Source organism: Callospermophilus lateralis, chromosome 4 (assembly GCF_048772815.1).
Source record: "Callospermophilus lateralis isolate mCalLat2 chromosome 4, mCalLat2.hap1, whole genome shotgun sequence".
NCBI classification, from domain to species: domain Eukaryota; kingdom Metazoa; phylum Chordata; class Mammalia; order Rodentia; family Sciuridae; genus Callospermophilus; species Callospermophilus lateralis.
Window position 1 is genome coordinate 21,541,416 of NC_135308.1, and position 13,476 is coordinate 21,554,891.

At 33.7% G+C, this 13,476-nt stretch overlaps 1 protein-coding gene across 1 annotated transcript in view; it reads right to left on the reverse strand.

Annotated features, from left to right (window-relative positions):
• The window catches only part of Ddx60 (DExD/H-box helicase 60), an 84,334-nt gene that overhangs the window by 51,077 nt on the left and 19,781 nt on the right, over positions 1 to 13,476 (reverse strand). The window contains exons 9-16 of the mRNA XM_076853648.1: positions 12,810 to 12,951; positions 11,557 to 11,712; positions 9,384 to 9,489; positions 8,525 to 8,640; positions 7,094 to 7,254; positions 3,724 to 3,976; positions 1,267 to 1,433; positions 607 to 765 (exon numbers count right to left, since the gene is read on the reverse strand). Of these exons, the coding sequence (XP_076709763.1) occupies positions 607 to 765; positions 1,267 to 1,433; positions 3,724 to 3,976; positions 7,094 to 7,254; positions 8,525 to 8,640; positions 9,384 to 9,489; positions 11,557 to 11,712; positions 12,810 to 12,951 (1,260 nt within the window). The remainder of the gene's footprint in view (positions 1 to 606; positions 766 to 1,266; positions 1,434 to 3,723; positions 3,977 to 7,093; positions 7,255 to 8,524; positions 8,641 to 9,383; positions 9,490 to 11,556; positions 11,713 to 12,809; positions 12,952 to 13,476) is intronic.

The following is a 13,476-nucleotide window of genomic DNA, read 5'->3' on the forward strand; positions in this document are numbered from 1 at the left end:
ATAGCCTGATTCTGAGTGGGACAGTCTATTAGATTTAACCCCTGAAATTGCATTTTTATAGAGAAACATGCTTACTTTATCAGAAATTTTATATGGTTCATTGTACGCAAAAGTGGATAATTTTCTTCCAAATGTTATAGTCATCAAATTTTGCTTTATGTACATTTATAGAAGAACAACTACTATGGTGGCAGATGCAGTGTGTACATAACTAAACAATTGTCTTTACTGTTTAATGTACCCAAATTTCTCTGTGTGCCTTTATATGTTTACATATGAAATCCTGTTGATACAGGGCCAATCTGGAGGCTGTGTCATAGGATTCAGAGGGATGATACGAGCATCTTAAATTTCAAATTGATGTATGTGAATTTGTCAAATACCTTCAAGGAAATTGTCTATATATTAAATGAAAACTTTTCTTTCTTTAAATAATAAAAGGACAGTGTATATTTGTCATTTTAAATAAGTATTTTTAATGGCATGATTCAATATTCAATATTTAAAAGCCTAAACCAAATATAATACATAAAACAATAATGAGCAACTCCAAAGTTCACATATAATAAGAAAATGCAAAAATATTTTTTGCATTCACATCATTACCTGCCATGTGTCAGGAATAAAATCCTGGACCCTTGGATCTGGATCTTTTCTTTCTTCTCTTATCAAATAATGGCCCATGTATTGCAGTTGAAACCGAGCTGGCCCAATGCCAATTGAATATTTATTCTTTTTCTTCTTCTTTATGTCATCCATCACATCCTATATTATTTTAAAAGATTATTTTGAAAGTGATTTTAAGTTACAACATTATTTAAATGATTAAAATATTTATTATTGAGTTCCTTCCATGTGAAAAGCATTTAACCCCGTTTTAAATTTCATGGACATGTTACCACTTAAATCATTTTCTTCATTGTGAATTAACTAGTAGACATCAAGACTTCCAAATATCCATCATGGTATTTGTGGCTATGAATCTGATAAACAGTAAAAACAATTGAACAATCACACTACAGTTTTGAGATGTTTTGATAGAATTAAGATTAGTTTAAAAGATCTTCAAAATTATCTGGCTTTTAATTTTATGTCCATGTAAGCATTTGTTCAAGATTTGTAATTTTAGACTATACTTCAAGATTGGGCAGGTATACTACTAATAATGATAATATTTTCAATAAAAAAATATAAAAGAGACGACTGTATTACCATATTATAACTCATAATTATTCTATTAAAACAAAGTTGCTCTAAAAACATTACCTTGGTTGGATGTAAAGAACATGCCAACTCTTCGAATCCTAAGTACCTAAGGCATCTGGCTATGAGTTGCCGATCAGCTTCTTGTAAATTCTCTGAGTACTTTTCCATCAAGGAGTGGATCCTTTTCATCATTTGAATGGGTATCGTCATATCTTTTGTGGTTTTACCTTGGTAAAGAATGAAGAAATCAGAGACTGGGATTGTAGTTCAGTGGTAGAGCCCTTGCCCCTCACGCATGAGGCACTGGGTTCCATCCTCAGCACCACATCAAAATAAATAAATAAAACAAAGATAGTGTGTCCATCTACAACTAAAAAAATATTTTAAAAAAGAATTTTTAAAAAATCAAATTTTTATTAAAGGCATCAAATTAATAAAGTTTCATTATCCAAGAGTAATTATTCTAACCTATCTTATTCAAATTTGTTATCTTACTTGGCATTAATGGAGATTTAGGAGTACAAAGGCCTAAATAAAATAAAATTAAAGTTTAATTATTCACGCTTCATCTCTATGTGTTATTGAGAATATCTGTATCAGGGATAAAAAAAGAAAAAGAAAAATCATATAGTTCATGATTGAAAAAAGATCATTAAATGTGAACTTTGTAGAAATTTAATGAGAACAGTAAATATTTTCCTCATTATTTTCATGTTTCTTCTACTATGTTCAAAAAAAATACTGGTACAACTTTAAATATTTGGTAAAAACTTAGCAACATTATTGAGCACAAGTGTTGACCGTAAGTATTTGGTATAAATATTGGAGCCCTTCAATTCAACTGCCAGATCCAAACTTTGATAATCCCTCTCCATTTCTTATAGCCCCGTGTATCCCTTTTATTCTTCCCTTCTGCTAATCTTTTTATTCTTACCATATCAGGGCTCTTTGGACTCCATCTTTCTTTTCATTTTTATCTATTCAATAAATATTACCAAACACCTACTGAGTGCTATAGGAGACTACCCAGGAAATTTAGTAGGGAGTTCTGACTCTTCAGGAAATTCCAGTTCACTTAGAAAGACAATGTGTGCTCCCTGGTTGACCCTGTAGGTATTATGGGAACCTGACTACTGAGGGAGGCTTTATGGAAAGACATTTCATGAAATGGATTCAGGGAATAAGTGGAGTTTCAGTAGATGAAAAATAAGGACGAGGACATTTTTTGTAGCAAATGATTCTTTAAAATACTCAACATTCCTTATTTAATTATCTGTATTATTGGGAAGTTCGATGTACCTGGGTAAAAGTCCACATTACCAGAACCATTGTGGTTGGGTGTAGTCTTGCGACTAAGTCCTGATTAAGGACTTCTAAGCAGAAGTTGACAGCTAGGAAAGCTTCTGAAAAGAGAGACACAGAGCTGCAGAGAGAAGATTCTGCCTTCTTCCCTTTCTCCTAATATTTGCTAGAATGCTGTCATCTAGGGAAACAAGACAACTAGAAGAATGTCAACAGGGATAAGGGAATACAAAGATGAAAGAACCTAATGTCACAAAGCAGCCCAGGATTGCCTATGTGTGAACCTCATTTAAATGAGTGAAATAAAGTAGGATTTTCTTTAAGTCACTGTGAATTCTGATCTCTCAGTAGCAGACAACTGCAAATCCTGATTCAATACCTTAGTTGAAGAGAAAACAGGCTAAGCTAAGCCTTTGCCCCTGGCTGGGATAAAATACCCAGTGAGAGGCTGGCTTTGCTAAAGCAGATTGAAGACAGTAGAATGAAAGTCTGGGGCCAGGAGAACCTGGGACTCACATGAGTGTGGAAATGCTCAACCTGACAGATCCATTAGGTTTACTCAAAAGAACTGTCATGTCAGAGGTATTATGAAACATGATTATTTCACTGCTATTGATTTGCACATCTCTACTCAGTTCTATTTCACCTTGTCTTCTTCTTTCTGCTCTTTTCTTTTCTACTACTTGCAATTTTAGTAGAGCATATGGAATCCACAGAAACTTTGGGAGAACCGAGCATGGTAGACCAACAAGAAAGTATTTGTTTTGGAACCCAAAAGCAAATGACAGATTCTCCCTGGGTGCCTCGTTGTCATTTCCCTTAGCACTACTTGGCATATAATGCTTATAAATCTCCTGGACATTTACTATTGAAACCCTCTCTACAATGTCATTGCTCATTAATAAAATAGCGATCATACTACCTACATAAAATCAGATAACGTATGTAAGTCTTTTTTTTTTTTTTTTTTTTTGGTACTGGGAATTGAACCCAGAGGTGCTTAACTACTGAGCAACATCCCCAGTCCTTTTTTTTTTTGAGACAGGGTCTCACTAAGTTGCTGAGGCTAATCTTGAAGTTGTGATCTTCCTGAGTCAGTCTCCCATCTACGTTCAGTCCTATAACACAAATTTCCAGCTAATAAATGACAACTGTCATCATTACATTTGTGTTAGTTCTCCAACTCCCCCAAATAAGAAAACCAAAATCACATACCTTCAGCTCGGCAATATTCCTTCCATGCTTTCAAGCAGGCAGTTAACCCTAACATTTCAACTTGAACTTTCACTGAATTACTTTTACATGATTTCAGAAAATCTTCCAGGTTCTTTATTCCAGAGACTAAATTCTCTTTCAATTTTTTTTCAATAGAACATGACAGAGCATTCCATTTTTGCTCTTCTTTTTGTTCTTCCTTTTCAAATAATCTCTTCCTATTCTCTCTAGTAATTATTTCAGCCTTGGTCTCCTGCCCAAGAAAAAAGAAACAATATTTTGAAAAAAGTTGGAACTATTCAAAGATGACACTTCATGAGTGGGCCGATATTTGTAAGTGCGTATTGATGATTTTGACCATCTTCCCTTCTTGAATGAGCATTAAAGAAGATTCTTTAAAGCTTTTTTCCCACTGTCTTATTCTAACTGTTTTATAGGGTCAGTTCAAATGTTAAGCCTTCAACCTATTTTGCGTTGATCTTTGTATACAGTGTATAATGGTCCAATTTAAAGAATCTTCTTTAATGCTCTTAAAATTAAGCCTCTACCAATGAAAAACATATGACAAATCAAGTTAGTAAGTATAAAGGCTCTCTGTAGGTAACTTCTAATTTTCTAGTTGGTATAGATTATACTTAAAAGAGTAAATGTAATGAAATCAAAATAGCATGACATCACTGTTCTTCTGTGTATCTGTGCAGTGGCACATCATACTCTCTCTAGCATGGCCAACCCTCTTCCATTTCTCCCAAAGCACCTTCCTATCCCTATTGGCTCAAGACATTTCTACCACCAAGATCTTCCTGACTCTCTCATGTCCAAGTCATGTCATCCTTCCTCTGACCAGGCATCTATCAAAGCTCTCATCAGTGTGTACTGCAGATGTAATTCTACTGTCATACTTCACTAGATTGAGATCCTTGATGGAACTATGCCATAGATGTTGCAGGTGCCAAGCACAAAGCATTTAGTCCATAATGTTTGATGATTCCATAAAGAAAAAGATGATGGACAGGAGTGAATAGAAGAACCAACATAGAGACAAACGAATTCCCCTACCTAGATAAATGGTTCCAATTGACTTCAACACCACACAGACTCATTTTTACCTGCTTTTAGCAATCTGATCTATTCATCTACAAAGACAAATTGGAGTATTGTATTGGCAAAGGATTCCAACAACCCTTCCACTGTTCTGGTTAGCCATGGAATTAATATGTAAATGTTTGCCAGAGTGGTGGTGCACACCGGTAATCCCAGTGACTCAGGAGGTTGAGGCAGGAGGATCTCAATTTCAAAGCCAGCTTCAGCAATTTAGCAAAGCCCTAAGGAACTTAGTGAGATTCTTTAAAAAAAAAAAAAAAAAAAGAGGAATGGGGGGTTTCTGGGGATGTGATTAAATGCCCCTGGGTTCAACCTTTGGTACAAAAAAAAAAAAAAAGAAAGAAACATTTGCTTATAATGAAGTCAATTTTAATTGTCATCACTCTTTAATTATTTAATTCAAATCAACAATATTTGAGCTTTCCCAATCTTTCACCTTCTAAGTGCTCTGTATTATGAGTCCATTCCACATAGTTCAGTCTCAAAAAAATAAGAGTAAGCCGTAGTCCCTTGATATACACAAATCTTATTTAATGTGAGTACCTAGATTATTGTTGGTAGGAGAGTATATTTATAAAATTATAAAGGTGTTTTAATTTCTTTGAAATTATTTAATTTTTAATAACAGGGGAAAGGATGAGATCTTTTTTTAGTCTTCATCTCTTATACTGTGTGATGAGAATATTTGCAAATTTACTGTTTTATAACATATCTCAGAAAAGGAAAAGATGATTCATGGTACTCCTCAATAAAAGTAAAAGTTTAATTGAGTGGTCTCACTGACAATAAATTTTGCTATAAAAATGAGAAGGTCATTATCATGAAAAAGAAATAACCATCACAGGAGGGCTTGGTGAGGCTTCTTTTTGACTATTAAAGCAAAAGCTGAAACATTCTCATATCTGGTTGCATTTTTGAAGCAGTTCAAGGAGAGGCTTCACAAAAGCGCTGAGAACATTCTAGAATAGTTCATGGTATTTTTGGCATTATCTTGAATAAAATATAAAAGAACTGTTTAGATGAATCCTCAAACTGTGGACTGATGTCTGTTGTCACTCCCAATTTGCAAATTAGGAGCCTACTGATATGGAAGTTTCTGGATCTTGCCAAAATTTTCCCAAGTAAGTACAAGGAAGTGAGACTGGGGATTGGAGTTGTGGCTCAGTGGTAGAGTGCTTGCCTGGTATGTGTGAGGCCCTGGGTTCAATTTTCAGCAGCACATAAAAAGATAAATGAAATAAAGGTATTGTGTCCATCTACAACTAAAAAAAAAATTCAAAGTGAGACTAAATATTTTTGTTGTTGTTTTCTTTCATTTATCTTTTCTTTTCTTTTTTGGGTGGGCTGGGTGGGATCTTCATATGCTTCATTTCTGATAACTTCACCATGCTTGCTTCATTCAATAAAGCACACAGGTGACAAATGTCTTTGCTAGGATTGGTGTTGTTTATCAGGCACTCTCTAATATATTGAAACCTTCAATTCTAGAGGATATCTTTAGTAAAATAAACACTTTACCTAATCTTCACAGAAATAGACTAAATTCTATAGACTAAATTCATTTTAGTAAAAAAAAAAAAAAAGAAGAAGAAGAAGAAAGTAAACCTTTGCCTAAAATCATCAAATCAGTAAATTCAGTTTTAACCAAATTTTCTGTACTTAGATATTATCAAAGATATTGTTAATTTTCACATGATAAGCTATTAGTTTTAAACCAGACATAGGTTTGAATCTTCCTTATTTACTCCATTCTCAGTATGGTCCTCAGTAGAAAAATGACATTCCAAGGAGGAAAACAGTAAGATTGCAGGAATATAATGCACAAAAATGAGGAGATGAATAATTCTAATCTTCCAGCCAAAAAAAGTGGTATATTAACTCATAATTTAACTGCTTTGGAAGAGTGTAGACAGTCTATTAAGCAAAAATGAGCAGACAGTTATTTCTTACCTATTTTACCACTTATGTAAAAAAAAGGTATTGAATGTCATTAACTAATCAACAACTATACTCTTACTGTTACTTCAACATTTCTAAATCCAAACCTTTAGTCACTTGATGTCTTTTATTCTTTTCCACATAAATATATGTTGTTATATACAGAGGATTGTATATAACATTTTACATGCGGGTTAGACTTTCTTAGCAAGTAAATAAGACATTAAGTAATCAAATGAAAAAAGTCTCACATAAAAATTAACCACCAAAGGATGAACAAACATCAACTTAAGTAAAGTAAAAATCCATAGAATTTGTCAAAACTTACACGTGTCTTTTTGCTCTTGGGCTCATGACAATCCTTCTTTGGCTTACCACCTTGACTTATGATGAGTTTTGAAGAGACTGACTCTAATGAATTCCCATAAAATCGTTGAAAAACGTGATACTTTTGCAAGGATCTAAGAACATGAGGATCTCTAGATTTTTCTGAAAAATGAAAGATGAACATGTAACATTGCTATTTTTTTTTCTAGCGGCATTCTTACTAATTCTTCCCACCAGCCCATAGACATGTATTTTATTTCTGATATGGGACAGTAGTTTGAGCTGATTCCTTTTGCAAAGAGAATCTTAATTCAGGCTGTCTCTTCTTCATAGAGTCATTTCCCATCCTACTTACAGAGGTGACAGAGCACTTTTCATGGCCTACTTCCAAAAAAAATATTAGGATACTACCAAAAAATGACACATTTGGGACTTTATCTCTCCCATGCCTGGGGAATGAGGTTAAGAGAAAGGTAGAAGCAGAATCAAAAAAGAAAACCATGTAAGATAGTCTGACTTCTTGCATCACTCTATGGAAAAAAAAGTCCTTACTCTGGACCACGGACACAGACCAAGAGCTTGGCAGTTAAAGAAAGCTCTCTTCATTCTAAAAACCCAATGACACAGTAAGGCCCAACAATCAGGGTATGAATTACTCCCATATCCCCTCAGCCAAAAAAGAAACTTCAATGTTCAGTTGAATGGAATAATCACGCTGGTTAATTTCTCTATGTCTGAATCTAGGTACATCAAGTCAAACTGCTTTGAAAGATGTGAACGGTTCATCTAAAGCCTCTCCTCCTATTTTACAGGAATTTTGGTAGCTATTTCTATAAGCAGGCTGATGAGTATTTCATAGAAGCATACTTACTGGGCAATCCCTTAACATCTTCTGAAAGTAAGTTTTGTCAACTCTAAGGAGGTTGGGGTAAGCATAGAGGTAGATAAAGGTGAGATGAAGACAAGGAATGAACTGAGGAGACAAGATTCCCAATTCAAGCTCTGCTGATCTACTGGCAGTGGTTCTATGGCTTCCTTTTGTGGCTTGAACCCCTGAGCACAAAGGCAGGTGGCAATGCTTGAATTTGTTACATGCAGTCCAAGTGGAAGTTGCTGGAAAGACTAGGCCTCACCAGATTTGACTCCACGGAATACACATACTTTTTTTAAATCACAAACTATCTTTTCTTAAAACCGAGCCCAGGTCTTGAGGAGACAAATGCCATATTTTTGCACCCTCTCCTAAGACACCTACAAACCATCAGGACACAAAATGAGAATTTTTCCACTACCATCCTTCCTGATGTACATCTGAATACTTGTAGACTATTTTAATTTTAACTCATGTGAGAATTTTTCACTATAAAATAAAATAACAGAGAGTGAAATCAATTTCAATTTCAATTTATTTCATCCCAGTCCCTGGGCTCACCATCATATTGGCACTTTGTCCTGTCATAATCGTCGCTAAGAGGTCTGTGAGAATGCCAATGCACAAGTTCATCAAATTCCTTTTGTTTCACCAGGGAGGTAACGATGGGATCATCACTGTGAACAAACAGAAATACACACATGTTTTCATTGCTTGCCTCCAAATATAACAGCACAGATTTCATTTTGTAATAATTTCTGAAAATCATAGGTTTCTTTCTTCTTCCTGTGATATGATACGAGTGGTAGAATCCAAACAGCAGTTTATAAGAAGCTTAAGAATCCAGAACCACTCCATGTTTCTAACAGTCCCATCCACATTCGCAAATATTCATTAAATAAAACATGGGGCTAGAGTGGTGTACTCTAAGATTAAAATCACATACATGTTTACATAGGAGTGATCAAAGGTCTCTTCTCTCTCTGTCTCTCTTTCTCTCTCTCCCCATTTATCTACCTATCTATCTATCTATATAGACATAGGTAGGTAGGTAGATAGATAGATACATAGATAGATGTACGTACTGGGGATTGAACCCAGGGGCACTTAACCACTGAGCCACAACCCATCACTTTTATGTTTTATTTTGAGATGTCACTAAGTCACTAAGTTGCTTAGGGCCTCCCTAAATTGCTGAGGCTGCTTTGAATTTGGGATCCTCCTGCTTCAGTCTCCCAAGCAGCTGGGATTAGAGATATGTGCCACCATGCCCAGATCATTGAATATTTTGATATTAAATTCATTATATACTACAGCACATATTACATGTAGTGAAATACATTTCGAAGAATCTTTAATAAGTAACTCATCCATTTCATGCAAGTGTTTATTCATATGAAGCTCATTTGGGGCCATCTACCTCTTTAGGAAAGGAAAGTCCTTCAAAATGTCGCCAGTAAACTTATCGATCACATTAGATGACACTGGAATAAAACCCAAATTAGGCAGCTTTTCATTAGAGCCATCTGTGAACAAAAATAAATAAATAAAATAAAACAAAACAAGGATAGATGTGAAATTTTTATACAAGAATATAATATATATTTTCTAAAAACTTCACATTAAAAATATCTGTCATTAATCCTATTTACATTTATCAATTTCAGTCCTGCCTATTAAGCTATTTCCCACATTAAAACATTTTGGAACACAGCAGAACAGACAGAAATTAAGCATATTGGTGGATAGGTAGGTAGATGAATGGATGAACAGAGTAATATATATATTTCTTATTTGCAAATATTTTTGCTTTTATTATTCCCCATTATGAGACAAGGAATCTCAAGATGGAAGTTTCACTCAGATCAAACATGAGCGCGCGTGCACGCACACACACATACACACACACACACTCTTTTATGAAATGAAATTAAAAAGACGTAGGAAAAATATAGGTGGTAATGAGATATTTTCTACCATTACAGTATTCTCTTGGGTCCTCCTTGATATTATAACCTAACACACGCAGAATAGCTAGACAGATGATTGATAGGTAGGTGAATAGATAGATCAGTAGATATCATAGATATCAAATATATCTGGCATCTATTCTGATGTATCTATGATAATGGGCTCATGAATGACTTTTTCTATGGTGCCTAGTTCTTAATTCTAGGTACACTGCCATTGCTCTTCCTCTTGCTGTCCCCTGTTCCTGTGATTGCCCTGATACTTTCCTGTCCTAAGCCCCTGCAACCCTGGCTGAGCACTTTTCTACCTACAGTCTATGTGGAGCAGACCAGAAACACTAAAGACAGCCCTTACCCACAGTCACAACAGGAGTTTATTGATAAATACTTCAGTTATCTTGCTCTTCAGTTAAGACACCTCCAGGGTACTTTGTACCTTTCAAGATTTTCAGTGAAATTTACTTGGACTTGCCTTCAATGGAAACCAACTCATGAACATTTCCTACATTGGTGCTATTCCCTTCTGGATCTTATCTAAGCACTCTCTTACTGGATCTTCGTGGGATCAATAAACTACTTGCACTCAATGGTCTTTGTCTGAAGGAACTCATACTGATAGAAGAGTATATTTTTCCCCTAAATTATGAAAAATATCCTTCTATCAATATATCCTAAGTATCCTGTGGCTTTCTCTCTCTCTCTCTCTCTCTCTCTCTCTCTCTCTCTCTCTCTCTATATATATATATATATATATATATATATATATATATATACTTTTATTTTATTTATTTATTTTTATGTGGTGCTGAGGATCAAACCCAGGGCCTTGCATGTGCTAGGCGAGCGCTCTACCACTGAGCCACAACACCAGCCATCTCACACTCCTTTTGGATCATTTTCTTTTACCTGAAGTTCATCACAAAGAAACGTCTTCAGTGATGCTGTGATAATGAATAAATCAATTTTTGTTTTTCTGAAATTGTACCTATTTCTCATTCATTCTTAAATTATATTTTAACAACTACATATAATTCCACTGCATTCTGAATTCTATTATTGTTAAAGAAAAATTTATTAATAGATTAATCTTTTTCCTTTGTAGGTGTCACTGGTACTTTAAGATTCTTTATTTTTTACGTTCTACAATTTCACCATGTTGTATCTACCATACATATTTCTAAATATAATATTTAATATTATTAACTAGATTCCTCATGTAGTACAATAGATATCTAGAGGTGCATCCTACATAAATGCCAATGTATATCCTTTAAACTACATCTTCCTGTCCCCCAACACAGGAATGTTGGGTGTCTCTTAATTCAGATTTCAAGCATTTTAAACTAGGAGATTTTTTTTTTAGTTAATCCAAATTTCCATACTGCTGAAAATAGAATTTCACATATATCTGGCTCATTTTTTAAATTGGCAACAACACTAATTGCAAACAAAATATAAATCTTCCAAATTATAGTCATTGCATACCACCCCAAACATATGACAATTATTAAAATGTATAATAACAGAAAAGTATGTATATTTGCAGCATTAAGTCAGTGGTACTTTCAAAACATTTTCAGTGAAACAATGCTTATATTTTGGATTAAATTAGGAATCTGTTACCTTTGATTGGTGATGGAGACTTTATAAGAAACTGAAGTTTTGTTGTCCTCAAAGGAAATGAATTTCCCACATTAAACTTTCTTACCAACTTTGATACAGTGTTCCAGAGATGTTCATAATCCTTCATAATAGCATTTCCCAAATTCAAATGTAGGCCTATATAACAATGAAAAACACTATAGAAGCATACAGTTTGACTAAATTTATGGAGCTCTAACTATATGTCAAATAGTAATGTTTTCAGTGAGATACATATTATACCTAGAAGAAAATGGTCACTGGTGTTGACTAAGCAGATTTTAAAGTTGTTCTTGTTTTTCTATTTGATAAGTGTTAAAATTATAATTATAGTTACTAAGGATAACAGATGGTAAATATTTAATGTTCTTCATTATTCTTTAATGCTTTTAAGATGTTATAGCATGCATAACTTTACAGTCAATAAAAATGCATATAGCTATGATTTTGGAGATATGAAAAATTAGTAAAAGACCACTGAATTTCCAGGTAGTCATTTCATTCCAATGTTAGCAATACGAAGTAACCAAACCCAAGCTGTCAAAAAAGCTTCAGTAGGGCTGGATTGTAGCTCAGTGATAGAGCACATGCCTAACATGCGTGTAGCACTGGGTTCAATCCTTAGCATCACATAAAAATAAATAAATAAACAAAATAAAGGTATTGTCTCCATCCACAACTGAAAATATTTTTTAAAAAGCTTCAATAAAGCTCAGTTATGGTTCTGTGACAATGGTTTTTATTTTTCTTTAACAAAAAAGAAACGTCAGTAGACTTATTCTAAGAAAACTATTTTAAAAAGCCAAAGATATAAAAAAAATGACACATAACAAATATATAAAAAATACCTGTCTTTTAGGAAAAGGGTACTTTTTAAAAAAATCTACTAGCAGAAATCACATTAATTAGAGTAATTTTATTAAGAAATATTATGCATGAACTTAAAGGAAAAATTTAACTGCTAAAATTATCTAGAAATGCCTTACACATAAATAAATATTTTTCCCCAAAATGCTTTTGGAGTGATATTAAGTGAAATAAATATTTTGAAATTCAATATTCATTCTGATTATAACTAAGTAAAAATTATTTACATAAATGAACAAAGATTAAAAGAAAGGAAAATAATTGCTTTTATATGCTAGAAGTTCAATAAATTTCTTTGAAGATTTAAAACCTCTGCAATATTTATCTCTGCATGAAAGTTTAATTATCATTATATAGTAAGGTTATACCTTTTACATCTTCATTTTCATAGTAAAATGCAATATTCTTCAACAAAAGCTCATCACTTAAGTCGGAAAGGTGAACTAAATTCAGATTCCAAGATTCGAAAGTGTTTATATTACTTAGGATGGAATATTCACACCACCTTTTCTGAAATTGAAAATAAAACCAACGTATTTACAATTTTCATATTAGCAATATAGAATGACTTTATACACTTATGTAATTCAACTTATAAGACATTTGGGCAGGACTGTTTCAATTCTTATTAATATGTAAGCCCACTCCGGCTGGGTGCTGATGAATGCTTCATTACTTAAAAGATTAAAGCAAAAATTAAATTCAAAACTTCCTTCCAAGTGAATCCAGTCCAGTTCTTTATTCCAAATCAAGGAAATCTGTATTCAATTTTCAATATTTTTTCCTTACTCTGTGATATGTAGATATAGTCTCAAAGCTATAGAAATACTTCTGCTTTCAAATATGCCTCTATTCTTACTTAGGTTTTAATATTTTCCAATTTTACTTTCAGGTAGAAAGACCATTTAAAAAGCTTTTGATTATTCAGGGATCTATAATATGCTGAATCCTTCAACTCAAAGATTCCCAGGCACCTTGTGCACCCACTGGGTTTAGGCTGGGAGGCTATATTCCCAAAGGGCACAGGCAGAGTTT